The sequence below is a fragment of the Oncorhynchus mykiss genome, chromosome 17, assembly GCF_057628025.1.
Source record: "Oncorhynchus mykiss isolate SJ-2025 chromosome 17, ASM5762802v1, whole genome shotgun sequence".
Lineage (NCBI taxonomy): Eukaryota > Metazoa > Chordata > Actinopteri > Salmoniformes > Salmonidae > Oncorhynchus > Oncorhynchus mykiss.
This window is the reverse complement of record NC_143038.1, coordinates 15,351,152-15,375,538: the sequence shown is the minus strand read 5'-3', so window position 1 is coordinate 15,375,538 and position 24,387 is coordinate 15,351,152. Positions and strand designations below refer to the sequence as shown.

Below are 24,387 nucleotides of genomic sequence, written 5' to 3'. Positions count from 1 at the left end.
TTTCCCGTTGAAGTTGACTAACAGCTATAACAGTTATTTGGAATACCGTGTGCATGCATACACATGCACACACTGTCACATGATACGTGCATGCACACACTGACACAAGCTATTGTAATGGAATATGCATACAGAATGCATATAACACAGATAATGTTCTTTCAACTAGGAGAGTATTTATATTATTTGTCAATTGGTTCTGAAATGACTTGGAGCACAAAACAAAATTGATTAATTTAAATGAATTCCCACAGGCCATACATTACCGACTTGGTTGTCTCTGTGCCTTTTATGAATCATTACCGACTGAGATGAGACCAATTAAAAATATCGAAACATCAATTAAAAACTCACTGCTAAGCGATAATAAATCAGCGTTCTGTTGTAAATCTTAAATGTAGTTTTTGTTGCAGAAAGAATCATTCATTTCCCCTCATATTCTCACTAGCTGAATATCTCAATTTATTTTGACTCAAATGACGCTCATAGTTTGTGATTGGCTTTTACAAACGAACCAAACGTCTGGATTGGTGCAGTAATAAACTAGTGCTGCCAATCAAGGGCTCCCACACCCCTGCTACTCTCATCAGTTCCAAGTGAAGTGACACTCAATGAGTAATTTACAAGTATGTAATTATGATTAAATATATTGGCAGGCGCTGAAGCACAACTTTGTGTTAGGGAAGACGAACAAAATGAAACACTGGCTCTAATGGACAATACTTTTCCAAAGGTTTTCAATTATTTATTTCTTCCGACGACAGGATGCATGACAAAGCTGTGACCGGGGTCAACCAACTGTTCCATAGAATGTCCTGTCAGTAAAATAGGTATGTTGATCCAATCCTGCACATAACCAACCTTTAATGAACCCAGCCAGGCCTGTACACGTTGAACCATGGGTTGTGTCCCAAATGGCACCCTACTCACTACATAGTGAGAGATGGGCCCTGGTCTAAAGTAGTGCACTATACAGAGAATAAGGTGCCATTTGGGACATACAAATGATACCACAGTTGCCTTTCCTACTTAGGTCACTTCCTGCTTGAAGGAGAGGTAATATCATTAAGGAGTTAGGTGATAAAGGAGAGCGGCGCTCTCAGGGCGAGACTGGTAGACAGCGAGCGAGGTTAGGTTAAAGAGACTACAGTGGGCCGACAGTAGCAAAAGCGCTTAAATCAATTAGATTGATCTGTAAACAGAAAGGGTCAAAGACAATACGCTCCATATATATGGGACTTCATTAACAGATTGCATAGTATAATGGTATAGTTTTTTGGTTGGTAGAACCTTTTCACCAAATGGTTCTTTGAGGGTTCTTCATTCGGTGAACGGATTCTACATAGAACCAAAAATGCTTCTCCCCGAAAACAAGAAAGGGTTCTCCTACAGGGACAGATGAAGAACACTTTATGAACCTTGTAGCATTCTACAAAAACGTTGAAGCAGCGGGAGATGAATCCCTTGCAGCGTGTTATTCATACATAACAGAACAGTTGAAGCGTGCAGTACTAACCTCATCCGTCACTTTGAATCGCTTCAACAGGGCCACAAACTTCTGTTTGAAATTGGGTTGCTGTAAAATGAGAGTGAGAGAGAGGGTGGAAGAGAGGGAGGGAGAGGAAGAGAGAGTTTGGTGTCAACAAGAGTACACCAAGAACTTGTCAGAACGATCATTTTTAGTGTGATCCCCATTTGCTGACGCCATGACGTAAGCTAATCTTTCAGAGACATCAGTGTAACCAACAAAGCTGTCTTCAAACTCATGGGATGACAGCTCTAGAATACTGAGAGCTCAATAAATCACAGTGAAGTTATCACAATAGACTTCTGAGTCTAGTCTTCACCGTTCCGGAGTGAAGTTTCCCATAGGTAAAGATCTAGGAAAAGCTACCCCTTCTCCAATCCTAACAATATTTAATCATTGGGAAAAAACTAAACTGACCCAAAATCAATGTCTAGGGGCAATTTCACCCTACTCCCATTAATATGCTTATCTGAAGAGTGCCAGCATCTGAAGAGCACTAGGATGCACCATTAAAAGTTGGTTAATGTTCACACGGCTTAGTGGCTTCGACCTCAGTGAACTTATGTGTGCATGATTCGCTGATTCACCAAAGGCACATCAGGTCATTGGAGAGAGCCAGACATGTCATTATTAACAACATTAAGGATTATTGATTGAAGCAAATACCAAGACCTAGGGAAAAGTATTTGTTAAAGTGTGCGTTTATTTGTGATTTATGTTTGTGTGTGTATGTCTGTGTGTGTTACCAGCTACCATGTGTAGGTCTCAGTTTGTGCGTGTTGGTGCCTGCTTAATTTGTATCCTTAGTTGGTGTCTGCGTCATCTACACAGCGTTTTGGTCTAAAAGTGGACGTTGAACTCATTCCAGGACAACTCTCCTGTCACTACTGCTTAGATAAGGATTTAGGGGACAGAAGACATCTTCTGTGCCATCCCCGAAAAGAACAAGACTGAGTAGCAGACCTAACACAGACACACCTTAAAGAGATTACAGTGGACTCTTGATGACTGCACCCATTTGCACTGGCTTGGAACTTTCGAGACAACACACACTAAACCTGAGCATAAAGTTATCAGAAGCAAGGCATTGAATTGGGACCGAAAAACTGTATTGCATTTAAATGTAGTTTGTACTTACAGTGCCTTCAGAAAGTATTCACAACCCTTGACTTTTTCCACATTTTGTTGAGTTACAAAATGGGATTAAAATGGATTTAATGGTCTTTTTTTCTTTTTGACGATCTACACAAAATATTTGGTAATATTAAAGATTCATTTTTTAAAGACGAATGAAAAATATTACACTAATATATATTGATAAAATAATTAGAATCCCCTTTGGTAGCGATTACAGCTGTGAGTATTTTTGGGTAAGTCTCTAAGAGCTTTACACACCTAGATTGTACAATATTTGCCCATTGTTCTTTTTTAAACCCTTCAAGCTCTGACAAGATGCTTTTTAGTAATTGACAGACATTTTCAAGTCTTGCCATAGATTTTCAAGACGATTTAAGTCAAAACTGTAACTAGGCCACTCAGGAGCATTTAAAGTCGCATTGATAAGCAACTACAATGTAAATTTGGCCTTGAGTTATTGACCTGCTGAAAGGTGAATTTATCTCCCAGTGTTTGTTGGAAAGCAGACTGAACCAGGTTTTCCTCTAGGATTTTGCCGGTGCTTAGCTCTAATCCATTTATTTTTATCCCCCGAAATAATTCCCTAGTTCTTGCTGATGACAAGCATACCCATAACATACCCATAAGAGTGGTACTCAGTGATATATTGTGTTCGATATGCCCAAAACATAATGCATTGTACATAATGCATTGTATTCAAGACAAAAATGTAATTTATTTGCCACATTTATTGCAAACAGGATGCATGTTTTGGAATATTTTGATTCTGTACAGACTTCCTTCTTTTCACTCTGTCATTTAGGTTAGTATTGTAGAGTAACTACAATGTTGTTCATCCATCTTCAGTGTTCTCCTATCATAGCCATTAACTGTTTTAAAGCCACCATTGGCCTCATGGTGAAATCCCTGAGTGGTTTCTTTTCTCTCCGGCAACTGAGTTAGGAAGGACGCATGTATCTTTGTAGTGACTGGGTGTATTGATACACCATCCAAAGCGTAATTAATAACTTCACCATGCTCAAAGGGATATATTTATATATTTTTTTATCAATCTACCAATAGGTGCCCTTCTTTGCGAGGCACGGGAAAATCTCCCTGGTCTTTGTTGTTGAATCTGTGCTTGAAATTCACTACTCGACTGAGGGACCTTACAGATAATTGTGTGGGGTACAGATATATATTTTTTAAATATATATATTTTTAATTGAACCTTTATTTAACTAGGCAAGTCAGTTAAGAACAAATTCTTATTTACAATGACAGCCTAGGAACAGTGGGTTAACTGCCTTGTTCAGGGGCTGAACGACAGATTTTTATCTTGTCAGCTCGGGGATTCAATCTAGCAACCTTTTGGTTACAAGCCCAACGCTCTAACCACTAGGCTACCTGCCACCTCAGACATGGGGGTAATCATTCAAAAATGATATTAACCACTATTATTGCACACAGAGTGAGTCCATGCAACTTATGTGACTTGTTAAGCACATCTTTACTCCTGAACATATTTAGGCTTGCCATAACAAAAGGGTTGAATACTTACTGACTGAAGACATTTCAGCTTTACATTTTTGTAAACGTTTGTAAAAACAAAATTTCACTTGTTGTGTGTAAATCAGTGGCACAAAATCTCAATTGAATACATTTTAATTTTAGGCTGTAAAAACAAAATGTGGAAAAAAGGGATGTGAATACTTTCTGAAGGGCACTCGAAAGGATTTGACAGTGCTGTTCTAAGTGAGTCAACATGCATAGTATGAAAAATGAAAAAGCATGGTATGAAAAACACATAATTGAAAACAATCCCCTTCCAAGAGTTTGTACCTGCAGACCCTGCCATCACACGAACAGGTGCTGTACCTCAGGGCTCTATGCTGGGGCTATTCTCATTCTCTCTGCACTAAAATAAACTTACAAGCTAGGCTTGATGTGTATTTGAATGAATTTATCCAACCCCATTGTAAAGTTGTTGATATAGTTAGGCTCCCCCATCCTTACCCTTGTCATGGATGTTGTTCGAATCATTTTCCTCCGGTTTTTCTTTGGCTTCCTTTGTCCATCATCATCCTCGTCGTACAGGTCCTATAAAAGAGAGTTTTGTGTCTTAAAGATCAGTGTTTTTACAACCCCTGGGAATGTACCTTTTTGTTCCAAGCCCAGCACTAACACACCTGCTCATCAAGATTAGTTGAATCAGGTGTGTTAATGCTGGGCTAGAACAATAAAGTGTTTGTTCTCAAAACAAGGTCTGGGCGTACTGCTAAATTGCAGCTACTGATAAGTGAGGATTTGTACAGTCAGCCACTTGCATGAACACAGAAATTGGTTAGTAGAACAGCACATGAATAGTAGACAGACGTTTAGTTAAAAGAAAAACACAAACATAGAAAGTCCCTTACATTCCATCCTCTTACACAACGACAGTATACAGTGTGTATTTTTGGGTGTCCATTACATATAATTAGAGCTGGAGATCTTCCCCAACAGCTAAGTGTAAGATGTGCTGTGTCTCACCACTGGTTGAACAGCATCGTCACTAGCTTCCTGCTCCGAAGAGTAGCTGTCGTCGTCATCCTCTGAGTAGTTATCCATATCTGGGGAGCGATCTGGGGTCAAAGACAAGAACAAATGTTTACAAATGTCAATTCTCCATTCACTCACTGGGAAACTGTGGAGAATTTAGCATTGATTTTAAATGTCTGTTTAAATGTCTATGTTCCATTGCTCCACTCAGAGGCTCTGAGCTAAAAGGAAGAGGTCAAGTAAGTTTAAATGCCTCTAATGTCACTCCATACTTCCTCAAGGAAGGGAAAATAGAATGAATGAATGAGTGAGTTTAGTAACATTTTTCAAAAGATTTCATATAGCTTGCCGGCCATCTGGCTAATATTGCATCCTTGACAGATGATTTTATTTTGGGGTGCGGGCCGTCAGTTTCACAGTGAATCCCTTTACATTAGTGCAGCTGACATCTGTATCGTTTACTCAGCGTCCATTTTGGCTCTGGGAGCACGAGGATCCTAAGGGAGCATCATGTGCCAGGCTGTAACCGCCTTAAGAACCACTGAAAATAATATCCTGCATTTTCCCTCAGTAACATTGGTCCTAATGTACTTAAGCTGTCATGGTTAGGGGCATAGGCACCGTTAGTAATGATGGTCTGTGGACACAGGCAATATGTAGGAAGAACCCTTCCCATGGGGTGATTAGTGGGTCTGTGGTGGGCTTATTGCACTTCAGTAAATAGACGGTTAAGTAGTGAATGTATGGAAATCTCTAGAGTTACACAAGGACGAGTGAAACATTGAGACACTGAGAGGCTACACAGAATACGTTTCTTTCAAAAGCATTTTCTTTAGAAAAGTTAACATTTGTGAAAACGAGTTGTCAATATAGAAACACATGTCTATTAAAATGTGCAATTGCCAAGGAAATGGTTTCACTCACATGACTGTCAGGCTAAGTGCAATGTAAATATGCACTTTTTATGCAATTAAAAGCCCTGCGATAGACTAGTGTCCAGTCCAGCGGGTGTACTTGTACATCAAGCTGACTCATGCTACAAAAACAAGAGATAGGCTCCTGCCCCAAGGGCCATTCTGACTCGGATAAGGATACTTTATGCAATTAAATAACATTATGCCAAAAACATTGGTTTTCAGGATGAATAGCTTTCCTTAGTGTGCGGGCCAAACACTTGTGATGATAAGCACTGATTTCCAGGTCCCCACCTAAGGCTTTGGCCTTGGTCCCTGTCTGCCCGCTGCCGTCCTCATGGTCAATGGGCTGACTGGACAGGGAATACACACTGAGCTCGGCCGCACGCACCGGCACCTCCTTCACGTTGCTATGGAGACCCAGGATCTGGGCTCCATCTGTCGGGTGTTGCATCACCTAAACACAAGTCAGGACAGAGAAGTGTGTGAGCGACATACAAGTGTTGTTGCGTTCATTCATATAGAACAATGAGTACCTGAGTAAAATACATAATGCAGAAGCACACACACACACACACACACAGACACCACACAAACACACACAGACACACACAAACACACACACAGCCATAAACACAAGCTCACAAGCGCAGGCAGACACACATTCATAAATTTGCACATACACACGCACGTTCAACTGAAGCACACAGTTTTTGTTAGAAACGGGGCAGCTTTATTTTCCTCCCCATGTTTTCTTCCTCATGTCTCACCAAATCGGATTTGTGCCTCTCACCTTGACACAGTTCGCTCTAAGCTCTAGGCTGTGTACCAAATCGCATACGGTGCCATTTGAGAGGCAGCCCTGGAGTTTCATTAACCATCAATCACTTCGGCAGGTTGCATGGAGAATGAAAGCCCCAAATGTTCTCCAATCACTGCTGTCATTCAAACCCAAGAGAAAGCCTGACAGCACTTTGTTCATGCAGTCACATCTCTACATCTCATTCTCTCCGGCATGCTGTATTATTTAGCCGTTTGCGGAGGCGGAGTTTGAAACTAATTGCGAGTGTATTGCGGATGGAGACCTGAGGAAATGTAGCCATGGTAGTCCTGTAATGTAATTGGGGGAATGGGGAAGCATGCCTACATCCGGGGGCATTGTTTAATGTTGGCTGGTGGCTGTGCGGAATAGTTCATGGATGTGCATATAATGACATTGGCTGGTGTTCAGTCAATTTCAAATAGTGGGTTTCTGAATATCGCTTCTGTTCACTTTATGCATTTGGTTACAGTTCCTTGTTATGGCCGGTTAATAGGTTCCTTCTTGCTTTGCCAACTTTGAATTTAGCACAGACCTGGCTAAAAATGGATTCTGAATTGGAACTGGTAGAGCAGCCTGATCTCATAGACTAGACGTAACATAATATACATCAGTATGATTTGTTACATTTGGTATGGTTACATAAGACAGAAGGTTACTTAACGCAAAAATGAAAGGAGGGTGGTGGGTCGAGGTGGATGAGTAGCACGTAGGCGTATAACGCAAACGTCTAGCAACCCAAAGGTTGTGTGTTAGAATTTCATCATGGACAACTTTAGCATTTTAGCTAATTAGAAACGTATTTACTACTTTTTAGCTACTATGCAGTTACTTAACATGTTAGCTAACCCTTCCCTAACCTTAACTCCTAACTCTAATACTTTAACCAACCTCCTAACCTAACCTTAACTCCAACCCCTAGCCTAGCTATGATATACATTAGCATTAGAAACCTAGCCAATGTTAGCCACAACAAATTGGAATTCGTAACATATCATACATATTGAAAATTCCGAACAGGTTATACAAATTGCAATTCTTACATATCAAACAAATTGTAATGCGTAACATATCATGTGGATGAAGGACATCCACAAAGTAATGCATATCACACAAAACATATCATACTGAATGGAGTGTTTCGAATTTACGTACAGAATAATATGAAATGCTCTGAGACCAGTAAAGGCAGGCTATGTGTTGAGGTATAAGTGTTTGCTGGGGTATGTGTTGAGGTATGGGCCCTGCCAGAGTGCAAATTAAAGCCTGTTTTGAGTGCACACGCTTAATAATAAAGGCATCATTTAAACTGTAAAAATGGATGAACTGTTAATGTGACATGAACACAACCAGTCATGATATTTTCATCTAATTGCCAAACAAATCTCTTTAAAAAGTAGGAATGTTTGTCTACTCCAAAATAATTCCAGCATCCAGACTGCATACTCGCGCCATTTTATGAATGGAAATAGACATCTGTTACAAAACACCAAAAAGTGTGCCTAATGATATTCTGTGATTGCCATTGATTGCCATTGATTAGGCCTACATTAATTGATGCGTCTTGCTGACAAATTGAGCTTTTTTTGTAGCCTGAAAAGTTGGGACACCTGAAATGCATCTGAATAAAGGCTATTTTTCTCAAGCACGCATGGCAAACAAATGGCAAAAAATGAGAAAGTACAAAGGAAAATCTATGAGGAAAGGAGCTCATTTAAAGCCGAAATTCAGCACTACTGGATGGACAGCGCTGCCACAAAGAAATAATGTTTAAACCATGAAAAAAAAGAGGTGGGGGTGTTCATGTCATTGGAAGATTTTATTTTCATATTTACCACTGTAAAACATATTTACCACTGCATTTTAAATGAAAAGGAGAATGGTTAAATTAGCATTACTTAGAGAGACCCCCAAAGTTGGACTTTTGTTGCATTCAGGGGAGCTGAGCCCCCCCCGGCTCCCCCGTATTTCGCACCATGGGCCCCGTTTGTGCGTTTGACTTCATATGCTGTTGTGATAAAAAAAAATGGTCACAAATATTAAGCTGTTGTCTTTACCTCTGCCATATTTATGACGCCCACAGCTAAGGTCTTATACCCCAGGATGGTACGGTTTTTATATCGCTTCCTCCTCTGCAACATGATCTGCAATCGGTTGGCGTCCCTTTTGAGGAAGTGGGGATACTAGGGGGGACAGAAAAGGGCGTAACACACAGGTGTTACAGGAGGTTACATCACACCTTACATCATGTCTGTAGCCATGACAATGTTTTTCTTCAGTCAGTCATTTCTTTGATGCCTTCAGATCCGCCACCTCAGATGGGCTTTGAACGCCAACCTGAGGTGTAGGAAATACACTAAAACTAAAAAAGGGGGTATGATATGTTTACACAGGCACTACCATTAATTTAGCAAGATTTAGTACAATTTAGTACATCAACCGTTGGCTAATGAAAATACATATTTCAGTCACATAACGGATCACTCTTTGATACTTTTGAAAGCCATGTTAACCTGGCCATACCTGGAGTGAGAAGGTTAGCTCAAGGTCAGTCTCCATCAGTCCGTCTGGGGGAAGGACATACTCGTTGGACCTCAAGATGCGCTTGGACCCCTGTGGCGGAAGATTTAAAGAGAGGTACAGAGAGAGTTAGGGATCTAATGGTGACTGAAACAAAGACATTTGGTGGTAACACTGACTTTTCAATGTTCCTTTCCCTGAGAAACGTGTATAGAAACTAAATTCTAAAACGTGAGTGTTTGCCAACGATGCCTAGAAGGTAGGGGCTAAAGTTTAGGGGTTGTTTCTGGACAGGGTCTTGGAGTTGCATGTTACCTCAGTAACCTACTGATCCAGCCAATTTAAAGGTAGACTCAACGATATGATGTAGATACAGAAAGTAAACAGCATAATGGATCAATTTCCGCAACAACTAAGAGCACTGAAGCACGAGGCTCACCTTCTTTGGTGCCCTCGCTAGCACGTTTTGAACAGCGTGATGCGAACACGTGCACAGATACTGCGTGCGACTGTGAGAGAGCATCTCGCTCATCTCAATATCTCTGGTGCTGCTCGTGTTAACGTCATTTCGCTGAGTCTTTCCAAGCATGCTCTATCATCTCACCCTACTTACAATACCAGCTTTCATCGTGTATCAGTGGCCGTGTCTGAATACCCAAACTTGCGTCCTAAAAAAATAACATTTTATAGTATGTGGCATTTCGAAAATCACGTACACTTTAAATGCCTGGATGTCATACTCATTTCAGTTTTGACAACAGCTGATCAATTAGATATGGGGATGCGCTACCGAAATCAATTAATATTGCAGGATATCTTTAGATATTTGGCTATTAGACTTCTGTTTTTTTATGGGAATTCAATACAAAGCTTTACTGCTTGGCTTAGCTCTGGGGATGCACTACTGAAATCAATGAATAGCTGGGAAACAACACGTTCGCGCATGACACAAAATATGACGTTTTATACTATGTGCATTTTCGGACTCTGACATTGCTCGTTCTGAAATTTCTTAATTTCTTTCTTTTTACTTTTTGGATTATGTGTGTATTGTTTGGTATTGCTATATTGCACTTGTGATTTCATGAAAATTAAATAGCATACTACAGCATACTTTTTACTAAACAATACGTGCTAAATAGTACGATTAATATGTATGCAGTTTTAGTAAGTAGTAGCCAAGCCAGAATTCGGACACGGCCAGTGGCATACAGAAAAAAATAGGGGGAAAAGCTTATTTACTTTCAATCACGGTCAGTTAGCGCTTTACTAACTCACCATGCTGACTGTTTTGTTTTCCTTTGGGAGGCTAAGCTAGCTTCACATCCAAATTAACTGACTGGAAAAGCAACAGGCTAATCGCTAACAAGACAACAGGGACCAGCAGCAGTCAGCATCACACTTCTAATGAGCTGTCGCACACAGCTGTACTAAAATGGACCAGCAGACAGTTATCAGTGATGAAGCTTCACGAAACATTCAGTCTTTAGAGATGAAAGGGAGGAGGAAGGTTTGTGAGGAAAACAAAACACATGGGGAAACAATCTGTATTCGGACCTGCATTCCTCATGGTGACTCAGCAAACTAAAAAAGGGCGCTAGCTACAAGACATTAATGCTAATTGATCCCAGAGCAGGAAGAACAGACATGGGGCTTCCAAGAGTAGCCCCATCGGGCCCTGACAGACAACTACGTGGATAGGTAGGTGTTGACTTCAGACAAGTCTGCAACCAAAGCTATTGGCTAGCTCAATGACAATACAATGAACTAATTTCTGAATGCATTCAAAAATACTGAAAAGTCCAAAAACAAGTATGTATTAGCGGGTTTTAACATACGGAACCAAATCTCCACAGTCTTCTGAGTTCTGTAGCTAGAGATACAGAGAGTGACCAAGAATAAACATTTGTCACACTATTTTTCCTCCTGTCAATGGGGAATAAAGAGCAGTCGAGACCAGTCTTAACTCCTGCATACGCTGCAACTTTCGGGACTTTTGTAGTTGCCGCTCAACATGCCGTCATCAGAAGATCAGATGTGGCCATTTTAAGTCCCTTTTCTGACAAGTAGCAGGCAGACAGGTGCTAGCGAGCCATTACAATGACCAATCGAGGAAATGAATAGACCTGAATGGTGTTCTCAGAGATATGCTGAAGTACCGAGTTACTTGAGAAGAGAGAAGCAGTGGGAAATATTGACTGTCACTTTGGTCAATATATCTCTGTGTGCATCTGAAAGGTAGGCACGCCATGTACAGTGTATAGAATTATTGCAAAGATTTCTGATAATCTACTGCTCAATGACCAGTGAATTTACCACCAGCAATTAGAGAGAACAGAAAGAACACAGTTCAACCACACAATGCTCTTTCTCTCTGACTGCATAGAACCCTGAGCAATACGCAAGCACTGGGCCGTACCACGACCAAAGCGAATAACTTTGGAATGCAGAGTGCCCCAAGTAACGGTCAGAAATAACTGTAATCTTTTTCCTTTCTCTCTCTGTTCCTATCGAACAAGATGTCACCTTGGTAACCGCTTGGGCAGTCCTCTGAGACTATTGAGCTTAGTGGAAGGAGAGATTCTGGAAGGTTGTCAGGTGTGAAAGGAAAAATATGTCGCTACGTCGCAGCTAAGATGCATGAAATAAAGGATGTAGAAAATATGTGCGATGATTATAGAAATAGCTTGTAAGGAGGACCACAGAGAAGTGAAAAACACTTCCAATGTTGATCATGAGCTTTTGTTGGCCATTAGCTTTTGTTAGTTATTGCCATATTTGAGTAAATTGACGAGTAGTATTGACCTTGATATAGTCCTTTGATTTTTCTGTTCATTTCAGAACAAAGTATCAGCCGATTGATGCAAACAGTTGTTACCAAACCATCCCATAACACAAGACTTCAACGGTCAACAGCAATCCAAGTTCCTGTGTTTTTATGGACACTCCATTTGATACTAATACAATCCGAAGCACATTACTTAAATCGTCATAATCTTCTTAAACTGGACTCACCTGTATTTTGACAGCTATCACCACAGAGCTAAGCTCTCGGTCCAGTTCTTTGAGGACAATCAGTTTCTTGAGGGTCAGGCTGCACAATCTGTGGTCAACAGGGGAGACAGGGAAGGGATTTAGTTTTGTTTCATTCATTTAGATCATTTCAAACATGCACAGTGATACACAAACATCGTCATATATGATACAGTGGTGAACTGATAGCATGTAAACAAAGCTATTGTAGGCATATTCCATTAGGGTCTTCAATGGAACATATAGCGATGTTTGAACAAATCAAGTCAAAGGAAGTCTGCTTTACTGGTATGAATGGCAACACGCATAGTACTTTCAAAGCAAATGCAACATGTACACATACTGTAAAAAGAATAATAGAGCTGAAGGAAGAAAAAGATGAAGTCATGCATAATAAATGTACAGCTGAGCGAGAATATAAAAAGATCTAGATTCATATTTGACAACCCTTGTATTATGATGATAACTTGGAAATTGAGAAAGACGTCAAAGAAATGATGAATACATACATATTTCATTATTTCACACACAAAACAAATTGGCAGTAATAATGAAATAAAGTCATGACTGCCTATCATAACAAAAACCGTTTTTCACGATAATCACATCATTATCTTGATGCACTGCTTCATCCCCTCTGAAGAGCTGCTGTCGTGAGGAAGGATCATGTATTTCAAAAGGATAGAAAAACACCAGTGTTGAACAAAAAGGTACTCAGCCCACTACGTAAGCTTGCAAAATAGAGACCCCCTGAAATTGTCTGACTACCCCATAGTGGAGAAAGTAAGAACTGCAATTGAAGCCGACAACACACAGTCAGAGGAAAATAGTTATTCTGTCAATAAAAGTTGACGAAATAGAGACATACTAAGACAAAAGAAATGTGACACAGTAAGTAAATGATAACAAATTAGTACAGGAAATTCAATTAAGAAATTAATTAAAATGTTGGAAGTGAATTCTGGAATGTAACAAATAATTGTGATTCCTATGCAATTCCAATGCAACAAATAGGACTACTTCACTGTCAGTTTTGTCCTATTATTTTTGGTTGAAGTTCTATTGAACAGTAAAGCAATTAGAATGGAGAAAGCCCATTAAAACCACTTAGAATTCATTTGTTGCCATCCTAGGGTCATCCACAAGCCATAAAGAAAATTTTGAACGTTTATTATTAAGAAACATCCAATGCTGTCAAATACTGAGAAAACTACTGTGATATGATATTTTGGCCACATCACCCAACCTAGTGTGTGTGTGAGGGATATATATATACACATACATATACAGTTGAAGTCAGAGGTTTACATACACATCAGCCAAATGCATTTAAACTCAGTTTTTCACAATTCCTAACATTCAATCCTAGTAATAATTCCCTGTCCTAGGTCAGTTAGGATCACCACTTTATTTTAAGAATGTGAAATGTCAGAATAATAGCAGAGAGATTTATTTCAGCTTTGATTTCTTTCATCACATTCCCAGTGGGTCAGAAGTGTACATACACTCAATTAATATTTGGTAGCATTGCCTTTAAATTGTTTAACTTGGGTCAAATGTTTCGGGTTGCCTTCCACAAGCTTTTGGCCCATTCCTCCTGACAGAGCGGGTGTAACTGAGTTAGGTTTGTAAGGCCTCCTTTCCTACACACACTTTCTCAGTCCTGCCCACAAATTTTCTATGGGATTGAGGTCAGGGTTTTGTGATGACCACTCCAATACCTTGACTTTGTTGTCCTTAAGCCATTTGCCACAACTTTGGAAGTATGCTTGGGGTCATTGTCCATTTGGAAGACCCATTTGCGACCAAGCTTTAACTTCCTGAGAACCTGAGAAGAAATCCAACCAGGAAGTGGGAAATCTGAGATTTGTAGTTTTTCAACTCAGCCCCTATTGAAGATACAGTGGGATATTAGTTATGTTTCACTTCCTAAGGCGTCCACTAGATGTCAACAGTATTTAGAAACTGTTTTGAGGATTCTACTCTAAAGGAGGGGCTCATAAGAGCTCTTTGAGTGAGTGGTCAGGTAGAGTGCCGCAGCCTCGGTCTGGCACGCTCACGTGAAAGGTATTTACGGTCCACTTCATTTCTACAGACAAAGGAATTGTCTGGTTGGAACATTAATGAACATTTATGTTAAAAAACACCCTAAAGATTGATTCTAAACATCGTTTGACATGTTGCTACGGACTGTAACGGAACTTTTTTTGACTTTTCGTCTGAAACTAGTGAACACGCTTGGTGAGACATAAATTACGGACATTATCGAACAGAACAAGCATTTATTGTGGACCTGGGATTCCTGGGAGTGCATTCTGATGAAGATCATCAAAGGTAAGGGATTATTTATCATGTTATTCTGACATCTGTTGACTCTAACATGGCGGAAATCTGTTTGGCTTGATTTTGTCATCTGAGCGCCGTACTCAGATTATGCTTTTTCGGTAAAGTTGTTTTGAAATCTGACACAGCGGTTGCGTTAAGGAGAAGTGTATCTAGAATTCCGTGCATAATTCCTGTATTTTCATCAACATTTATTATGAGCATTTCTGTAACTTGATGTGGCTCTCTGCAAAAATCTCTGGATGTTTTGGAACTACTGAATGTAACGCGCCAATGTAAACTCAGATTTTTGGATTTAAATATGAACTTTACCGAACAAAACATACATGTATTGTGTAACATGAAGTCCTATGAGTGTCATCTGATGAAGATCATCAAAAGTTAGTGATTCATTTGATCTATATTTCTGCTTTTTGTGACTCCACTCTTTGGTTGGAAAATGTCTGAATGCTTTCTGTGACTTGGCTCTGACCTAACATAATGATATGTTCTGCTTTCGCCGAAAAGCGTTTTTGAAATCGGAAACTGTGGTTGGATTAACGAGAATTTTATCTTTAAAATGGTGTAAAATACTTCAATGTTTGAGGAATTTTAATTATGGGATTTCTGTTGTTTTGAATTTGGCGCCCTGCAGTTTCACTGGCTGTTGAGAGGTGGGACGCTCACGTCCCGAACGGTCCCAGAGAGGTAAAGAACAAATTCTTATTTACAATGCCGGCCTACACCGGCCAAACCCGGACGAAGCTGGGCCAATTGTGCACCGCCATATGGGACTCCCAATCACGGACGGTTGTGATACAGCCTGGATTCGAATCAAGGTGCCTGTAGTGACACCTCAAGCACCCTTGCAATCATTTAAAAATGTGTGTAGCAATGCCAAGTAAAACGGTCGCAAATGCGACTGTTTTGGTTGCAGTATCAAACCCTGTATAGAGACCGAATTAGTTATCTATCATTAATCTAACAGCTCAAGGAGAAGATATGCTATTGGATCGTAGGCTTACATAGGCTTAATACAATATAGTACTGTTCATTAATAATTTCCAAATGATAAAAAATGTCTATAATGCTTAGGATTTTGAATGTATATATTGCTAATAAATCTTCATAAGGTTTTATTAAAAGTGGGTACTGGCAAAACTTTATTTATCCAATAGACATAGGCGCTCGTGCCAGATTGTTGATTATTGGTCAAAAAGCTACTGGATTGATGCAAATAATCAAATAATCATTGTATTGTCAGTTCAGCTTATTTCCATAAGGAAATATAAAAGACACTGCTTGTGAGTCTAGCAACATTAACACAACACAAACAAACGGCAGGCAGTGAACCATTGAACCTCAAATGTATGAAAACAAGGTAGAAAATAAAAAACATCTGCACACCATCTGCATGCTCCGAAGAGATATCTTTTTAATTATTACAACATTTCAAAACTGCAATAGGTCTTCGTCAGGAGACCATGAAACCAATGTACGTAGGCAGCCACATGAAAACATGACAAACAAGTAGGAAACAAAACGGATATTGTATTGTCAGTTCAGCTCTGAATAGGAGTGCTGCTGTGAGCTTCATTAAAATCTCACAGTGGCCCTGAGCTCTTCGTTTTCCCCTCAGACTGTAAGTGCGCCCAAAATGGCAGCCTATTCTCTAAAGTGCACTATGGGCCCTGGGCAAAAGTAGTGCACTAAATTGGGAATAAGGTGCCATTTGGGATGTAGACTCTATCGAAGTACTGCATTGCCAGAGCATGAGTCATACAGGAAGCTAGAGACAGCTCCTATTCTTCCATTCTAGTGCATTTGGAGGAGAAAGTAGAGCTGGGGTTGAATGAATGTGTTTTCTTTCCCCTTTTCACTCTCTCTCACACTCTCTGTGACGGGGTGGCAACCTTGGTCAGCAGAGTAGAAAAACATTCACTTTCCAATTTTCCATGCACACAGACACTTACTCAGAAACACATACACACGCAAAAAAAAGTACAATGGAAATGCAAGCACTTTCAACAGACTTACACCAAAAAACACACATCCTCTGACCCCTATCCCCCCCACCACACACACACACAACCGAGGGGAAGTTGGGGTCACAGTCTCTGTCTTTGAGAATTTGGACTCGTCTGGAGTGTAGTTGACAGGCAAACACAAACAGGCCAACATCCAGCACTGACAGCACACACACACAACAAGAGACATGCACGCGCTCACAGGCAGACCATACAAACACAAATACACAAACACACCCAAAGAGATGCACACAAACACACATGGACACAAAGGGGCTGGAATGTTCGGATGCAGTCATGGAGAAAACTTTGCGCTAACTCAGCACAAAGCCAGACCACCTGATTGAAAGCATTCTGTACCGGCCATTCATCGGAAGGACAGAGGCAGAGAGAGAGAGAGAGACAGGGGGAGGGGGCCGCGATGGACAGAGATGAAAAGAGAGGGTTGGGGGAGGGAGATTGAAATGTCTGGACATTCCAACACAGAGGCCAGTACACTAAAACTATCACAGTACCATAGAAAAAAGAAATGGAGGAACATATTCAAGATAGATCAAGTGCAATATATTATACAAGAAAGCGAACTTGATGGAATATGGGCATAAATGCATCAAATGATTTTTTTTTATCTTCGACATAAAAATGCTACCAAAAATGATTTACTGAAACTTGTTGCAAATGATGGAGTCAATGATGATTCACTAAACAATATTTTGAAAGAAGAAGCAAAGTATTTTAATGTAATGCTCGTCGTCGTAAGGAAGATTGGACCAAAGTGCAGCGTGCAAAGTGTTCTAGATCTTTACTGAAAAGAATCACTTAAACAAAAATAACGAATACAAACGAAAGTGAACAGTTCCGTCAGGCACAGATACTAAACGGAAAACGACTCCCCACAAAACCCAAATGGAAAATTACAACTTATACAGTTTATGATCCCCAATCAGAGACAACGATAGACAGCTGCCTCTGATTGGGAACCACACAACAAAACAACAAAGAAATAGAAAACGTAGATTCTCCCACCTGAGTCACACCCTGACCTAACCCAACAGAGAATAAATAAGGATTTCTAAGGTCAGGGCGTGACAGTACCCCCCCAAAGGTGCGGACTCCGGCCGCAAACCTGAACCCATAGGGGAGGGTCTGGGTGGGCATCCACTCTTGGTGGGGGCTCCGGTGCGGGACGCAGACCCCGTCCCGCTTTAGGCTCCCCCCACTTTGGTGGCGTCTCCGGTCCAGAGATCGTTGCCGGGACCTCCGGACCGTAGATCATCTCCGGAGGCCTCCTTGCTCGCACACGCTTTTTCAGTTCTGCCCACAAATTCTCTATGGGATTGAGGTCAGGGCTTTGTGATGGCCACTCCAATACCTTGACTTTGTTGTCCTTAAGCCATTTTGCCACAACTTTGGAAGTATGCTTGTGGTCATTCTCCATTTGGAAGACCCATTTACGACCAAGCTTTAACTGATGTCTTGAGAGTGGTTGAAAAAAATTAGTTTTAATGACTCCAACCTAAGTGTATGTAAACTTCTGACTTCAACTGTATTTATATATAAACTCAGCAAAAAAAAGAAACGTCCCCTCAATGTCAACTGCGTTTATTTTCAGCAAACTTAACATGTGTAAATATTTGTATGAACATAAAAAGATTCAACAACAGCGAAGGGCCCTAGCCCTCACCCTCCGATCCAACAGGTCCCAGACGTGCTCAATGGGATTGAGATCCGGGCTCTTCGCTGGACATGGCAGAACACTGACATTCCTGTCTTGCAGGAAATCACGCACAGAATGAGCAGTATGGCTGGTGGCATTGTCATACTGGAGGGTCATGTCAGGATGAGCCTGTAGGAAGGGTACCACATAAGGGAGGAGGATGTCTTCCCTGTAACGCACAGCATTGAGATTGCCTGCAATGACAACAAGCTCAGTCCGATGATGCTGTGACACACCACCCATGACGGACCCTCCAACTCCAAATCGACCCCGCTCCAGAGTACAGGCCTCGGTGTAATGCTAATTTCTTTGACGATAAACGCGAATCCGACCATCACCACGGGTGAGACAAAACCGCGACTCATCAGTGAAGAGGACTTTTTGCCAGTCCTGTCTGGTCTGCCACTGCGAGGATGTTCAGCTGTCCATCCTGTCTGCCTGTAGCGCTGTCTTAGGCGTCTCACAGTACGAACATTGCAATTTATTGCCCTGGCCACATCTGCAGTCCTCATGCCTCCTTGCAGCATGCCTAAGGCACATTCATGCAGATGAGCAGGGACCCTGGGCATCTTTCTTTTGGTGTTTTTCAGAGTCAGTAGAATGGCCTCTTTTGTGTCCTAAGTTTACATAACTGTGACCTTAATTGTCTACCATCTGTAAGCTGTTAGTGTCTTAACGACCGTTCCATAGGTGCATGTTAATTAATTGTTTATGGTTCATTGAACAAGCATTGGAAGCAGTGTTTAAACCCTTTACAATGAAGATCTGTGAAGTTATTGGATTTTTACGAATTATCTTTGAAAGACAGGGTCCTGAAAAAGGGACGTTTATTTTTTTGCTGTGTGTGTGTATATTTATATATATATATATATTTTTATATATCCATACACAGTCGTGGCCAAAAGTTTTGAGAATGACACAAATAGTAATTTTCACAAAGTCTGCTGCCTCAGTTTGTATAATGTCAATTTGCATTTAGTCCATAATGTTATGAAGAGTGATCAGATGAATTGCAATTAATTGCAAAGTCCCTCTTTACCATGCAATTTAACTGAATCCCCCAAAAACATTTCCACTGCATTTCAGCCCTGACACAAAAGGACCAGCTGACATCATGTCAGTGATTCTCTCGTTAACAAAGATGTGAGTGTTGAAGAAGACAAGGCTGGAGATCACTCTGTCATGCTGATTGAGTTCGAATAACAGACTGGAAGCTTAAAAATGAGGGTGGTGCTTGGAATCATTGTTCCTCCTCTGTCAACCATGGTTACCTGCAAGGAAACACGTGCTGTCATCATTGTTTGCACAAAAAGGGCTTCACAGGCAAGGATATTGCCAACTGACATTTACTCCTGAGGTGCTGACTTGTTGCACCCGCAACAACTACTGTGATCATTATCATTTGACCATGCTGGTCATTTATGAAAATTTGAACATCTTGGCCATGTTCTGTTGTAATCTCCACCCGGCACAACCAGAGGAGGACTGGCCACCCCTCATAGCCTGGTTCCTCTCTAGGTTTCTTCCTAGGTTCTGGCCTTTCTAGGGAGTTTTTCCTAGCCACCGTGCTTCTACACCTGCATTTCTTGCTGTTTGGGATTTTAGGCTGGGTTTCTGTACATCACTTTGATATATCAGCTGATGTAAGAAGGGCTATATAAATACATTTGATTTGATATATAAGATTGCACCTAAATCAACCATTTATCGGATCATCAAGAACTTCAAGGAGAGCGGTTCAATTGTTGTGAAGAAGGCTTCAGGGCGCCCAAGAAATTCCAGCAAGCGCCAGGACCGTCTCCTAAAGTTGATTCAGCTGCGGGATCGGGGCACGACCAGTACAGAGCTTGCTCAGGAATGGCAGCAGGCAGGTGTGAGTGCATCTGTATGCACAGTGAGGCAAAGACTTTCGAAGGATGGCCTGGTTTCAACGAAGGGCAGCAAAGAAGCCACTTCTCTCCAGGAAAAACATCAGGGACAGACTGATATTCTGCAAAAGGTACAGGGATTGGACTGCTGAGGACTGGGGTAAAGTCATTTTCTCTGATTAATCCCCTTTCCGATTGTTTGGGGCACCTGGTAAAAAGCTTGTCCGGAGAAGACAAGGTGAGTGCTACTAAGGTCTCATGCCTACAGTAAAGCATCCTGAGACCATTCATGTGTGGGGTTGCTTCTCAGCCAAGAGAGTGGGCTAACTCACAATTTTGCCTAAGAACACAGCCATGAATAAAGAATGGTACCAACACATCCTCCGAAAGCAACTTCTCCCAACCATCCAGGGACAGTTTGGTGACGAACCTTTTCCAGCATGATGGAGCACCTTGCCATAAGGCAAAAGTGATAACTAAGTGGCTCGGGGAACAAAATATCAATATTTTGGGTCCATGGCCAGGAAACCGCCCAGACCTTAATCCCATTGAGAACTTGTGGTCAATCCTCAAGAGGCGGGTGGACAAATAAAAACCCACAAATTCTGACAAACTCCAAGCATTGATTATGCAAGAATGGGCTGCCATCAGTCAGGATGGCCCAGAAGTTAATCTACAGCATGCCAGGGCGGATTGCAGAGGTCTTGAAAAAGTAGGGTCAACACTGCAAATATTGACTCTTTGCATCAACTTAATGTAATTGTCAATAAAAGCCTTTGACACTAACACAGAACCCAAACCGGCTGCGCGCGTGCACTATCGTGCATAAATAGATTTTGACCCCCCCCCCACACCAAACGCGATCACGACACGCAGGATAAAATATCAAAACAAACTCTGAACCAATGTCATTAATTTGGGGACAGGTCGAAAAGCATTAAACATGTATGGCAATTTAGCTAGTTAGCTTGCACTTGCTAGCTAACGTTAATTTGTCTTATTTAGCTAGTTTGCTATTGCTAGCTAATTTGTCCTGGGATATAAACATTGAGTTGTTATTTTACCTGAAATGCACAAGGACCTCTACTCCAACAATTAATCCACACATAAAATGGCCAACCGAATCGTTTCTAGTCATCTCTCCTCCTTCCAGGCTTTTTCATCGTTTATTTTATATGGTGATCCATCTAAACTTTCATTGTATTACCACGACTACCGGCAAAACAGTTCGTCCTTCAATCACCCACGTGGGTATAACCAATGAGGAGATGCACCTGGGTACCTGCTTCTATAAACCAATGAGGAGATGGGAGAGGTAGGACTTTCAGCGCGATCTGCGTCAGAAATAGGAATGAGTTCTATTTTAGCCCTTGGCGTCGCAGACGCTCGTTGGCGCGCGCGAGCAGTGTGGGTGCAATAATTGAATAACATGCATTTTCTAAATGTATTTTGCGACGCGTCCGGTCTGGTCAGCATGTTATGAAATGCGTGTAATTATACTTCAGTATTCCATATTAATAAAGCTGAATTACCCCCTAAAATAAAGAAAAAATGTATTCATGCCAAACCCATTTTCTCATAACACCATTAGGTCCACTCTGCTTGACAGCACCCAAAGACAAACAGGGGGAGTGTAACGGTAAACTGCACCTCCGACGAATTGTGTTTCATTAGCATGACAGGAAGAACATGTGCTCTCAAACCCCAATTCCCTGGAGATGAGGGGAAACGTGTTGAGGTAAAATGACGGATTATGCGCAAATGTTAAGCAATCAGCTACAGGGAACACATGTTGCATCTGTCAAAATAATGATTAATACACTTGGGACTATTAACATGGCAGCTGGTGGAGCACTACAATAGGCTTGGGCGTAATCCAGATTGTCATACCTTCATACCGACCTTGTGCCACATTTGGTAATACCAGCACTGAACACAAGGGACGCTATTTTCAAATCCCACTAGGCATTTGTAATCTGAAGGTTTAGAGACTGCCATAGAGAATGCTAACTAAATGCTAATGAGCGCATTGCAAACATTTTACACAGTCTCTGACCTATTTCTTTTGTATTTTATTTAACCTTTATTTAACTAGGCAAGTCAGTTAAGAACAAATTCTTATTTGCAATGACGGCCTACCAAAAGGCCTCCTGCGGGGACAGGGGCTGGGATTAAAAATAAAATATTACTATAGGACAAAACACACACCGACAAGAGAGACAACACTACATGAAGAGAGACCTAAAGACAACAACATAGCAAGGCAGCAACAAAACAGGACAACAACATGGTAGCAACACAACATGGTACAAATATTATTGGGCACAGACAACAGCACAAAGGGAAAGAAGGTAGAGACAAAAATACATAGAGTGTCCATGATTGAGTCTTTGAATGAAGAGATTGAGATAAAATTGTCCAGTTTTAGTGTTTGTTGCAGCTCGATTCAGTTGTTAGCTGCAGTAAACTGAAAAGACGAGCGACCCAGGAACGTGTGTGCTTTCGGGACCTTTAACAGAATGTGACTGGCAGAACAGGTGTTATACGTGGAGGATGAGGGCTGCAGTAGATATCTCCGATAGGGGGGAGTGAGGCCTAAGAGGGTTTTATAAATAAGCATCAACCAGTGGGTCTTACGACGGGTACACCGATATGACCAGTTTACATGACCTAAACAATGACCTAAACAATTTTCAGGATTACCATCCCAGCTAATAAAGTTTTACAAATAACAAAAAAATGCTACTCACAGATGGCTGAATGCTCAAAACTTTATATTAGACAGCAAGGATCTTGATCCAGGAGGGGATTCTCTGCTGTTTCCGGAAAGCGAAGATTGATTTTGGAAGAAGCTAACCACTTAGTTAAACTAGTTACTAAATTAGCAAACCAAATGCAAAACTGCAGAGTATTTAGTATATTTTAGACAGTTAACTCAATAGTTCTAAGATGTCTAGCTGGCAAACATTTATTTCTGAATTCCATACTGTAACTAGATCACCTGGTGCATGTTGCACAACAGTGAGAGACAGTGACTCACCAATAATGTTTGTACCATGTTTTGTGCTGCTACCATGTTGTGCTGCTGCCATGTTGTGGTGCTACCATGTTGTTGTCATGTTGTGTTGTTGTCTTAGGTCTCTCTTTATGTAGTGTTGTGTTGTCTCTCTTGTCATGATGTGTGTTTTGTCCTATATTTCTATTTAATGTATTTAAAAAATATATTTAAACTTGGAGGACTGAGATTGAGGCCAATGCTGACCCCGCATCAGCAGTTTGTAGCCCTTTCCTGCAGTCAAATGACCTAGTGGCCTCATGGGTGGAATGTTATTCATATGTTTCATTATTTCATCATTAATAAACAACACAAATCACAAACTGTTTTGTTTTATTTCAGTCTTCTGTGATGTATATAAAGTGTAAAATTGGGAGGCAAACTTAACTGAATACATTTCAACTCTATATCTCACATGTTACAGGTGTCTTCTTTTTGTTAAGCCCATAACCACGTTTGTGAGGTATATACTTTTGTTTCAAAGTAGATTTGTTTAAGACTACCAAGAAACACTCTGTGTGACCCTGATTTAGTCCACTGTAGTAGAAGTTTGAGTCAGAACAACTGACAAATATTAATATTTGGGTAAGGAGAGGTGATCCCACATCAGTTGTTATTGGCAGAACTACTAATAATGGTTGACATTAAGGTGGGTCAAACTGATCCCGAATCGGTTATTAAAGGCATAAGGTTGTTAACTGGGGATAAGTTGTGGCATTCAGGGCAGAAAGAAAGCCAGACATAAGGGCTTATCCCGGGTATTGATAGTGTCTAAGTCCCCGGGGAAACGTTTGGGTTAATGGGAAAACTAAAAGCTGTACTTAATTACAGTGTGTGTGTGCGTGTGTGTGTGTGTGTGTGTGTGTGTGTGTGGGGCATATGTGACTAAGAGAAATAATGAATTGAACCCTTTCAGACTGAAGTGT

General features: G+C 40.9%; 1 protein-coding gene across 3 annotated transcripts in view; it reads right to left on the bottom strand.

The window, feature by feature from the left end:
• Window positions 1-24,387, bottom strand: part of LOC110493766 (phosphofurin acidic cluster sorting protein 2) — a 103,573-nt gene that overhangs the window by 47,140 nt on the left and 32,046 nt on the right. For all 3 annotated transcript variants that reach the window (XM_021568234.3, XM_021568233.3, XM_090204896.1), the window contains exons 2-8: window positions 12,455-12,542; window positions 9,443-9,532; window positions 8,977-9,102; window positions 6,394-6,556; window positions 5,177-5,268; window positions 4,661-4,744; window positions 1,517-1,576 (exon numbers count right to left, since the gene is read on the bottom strand). In XM_021568234.3, the coding sequence (XP_021423909.1) occupies window positions 1,517-1,576; window positions 4,661-4,744; window positions 5,177-5,268; window positions 6,394-6,556; window positions 8,977-9,102; window positions 9,443-9,532; window positions 12,455-12,542 (703 nt within the window). The remainder of the gene's footprint in view (window positions 1-1,516; window positions 1,577-4,660; window positions 4,745-5,176; window positions 5,269-6,393; window positions 6,557-8,976; window positions 9,103-9,442; window positions 9,533-12,454; window positions 12,543-24,387) is intronic.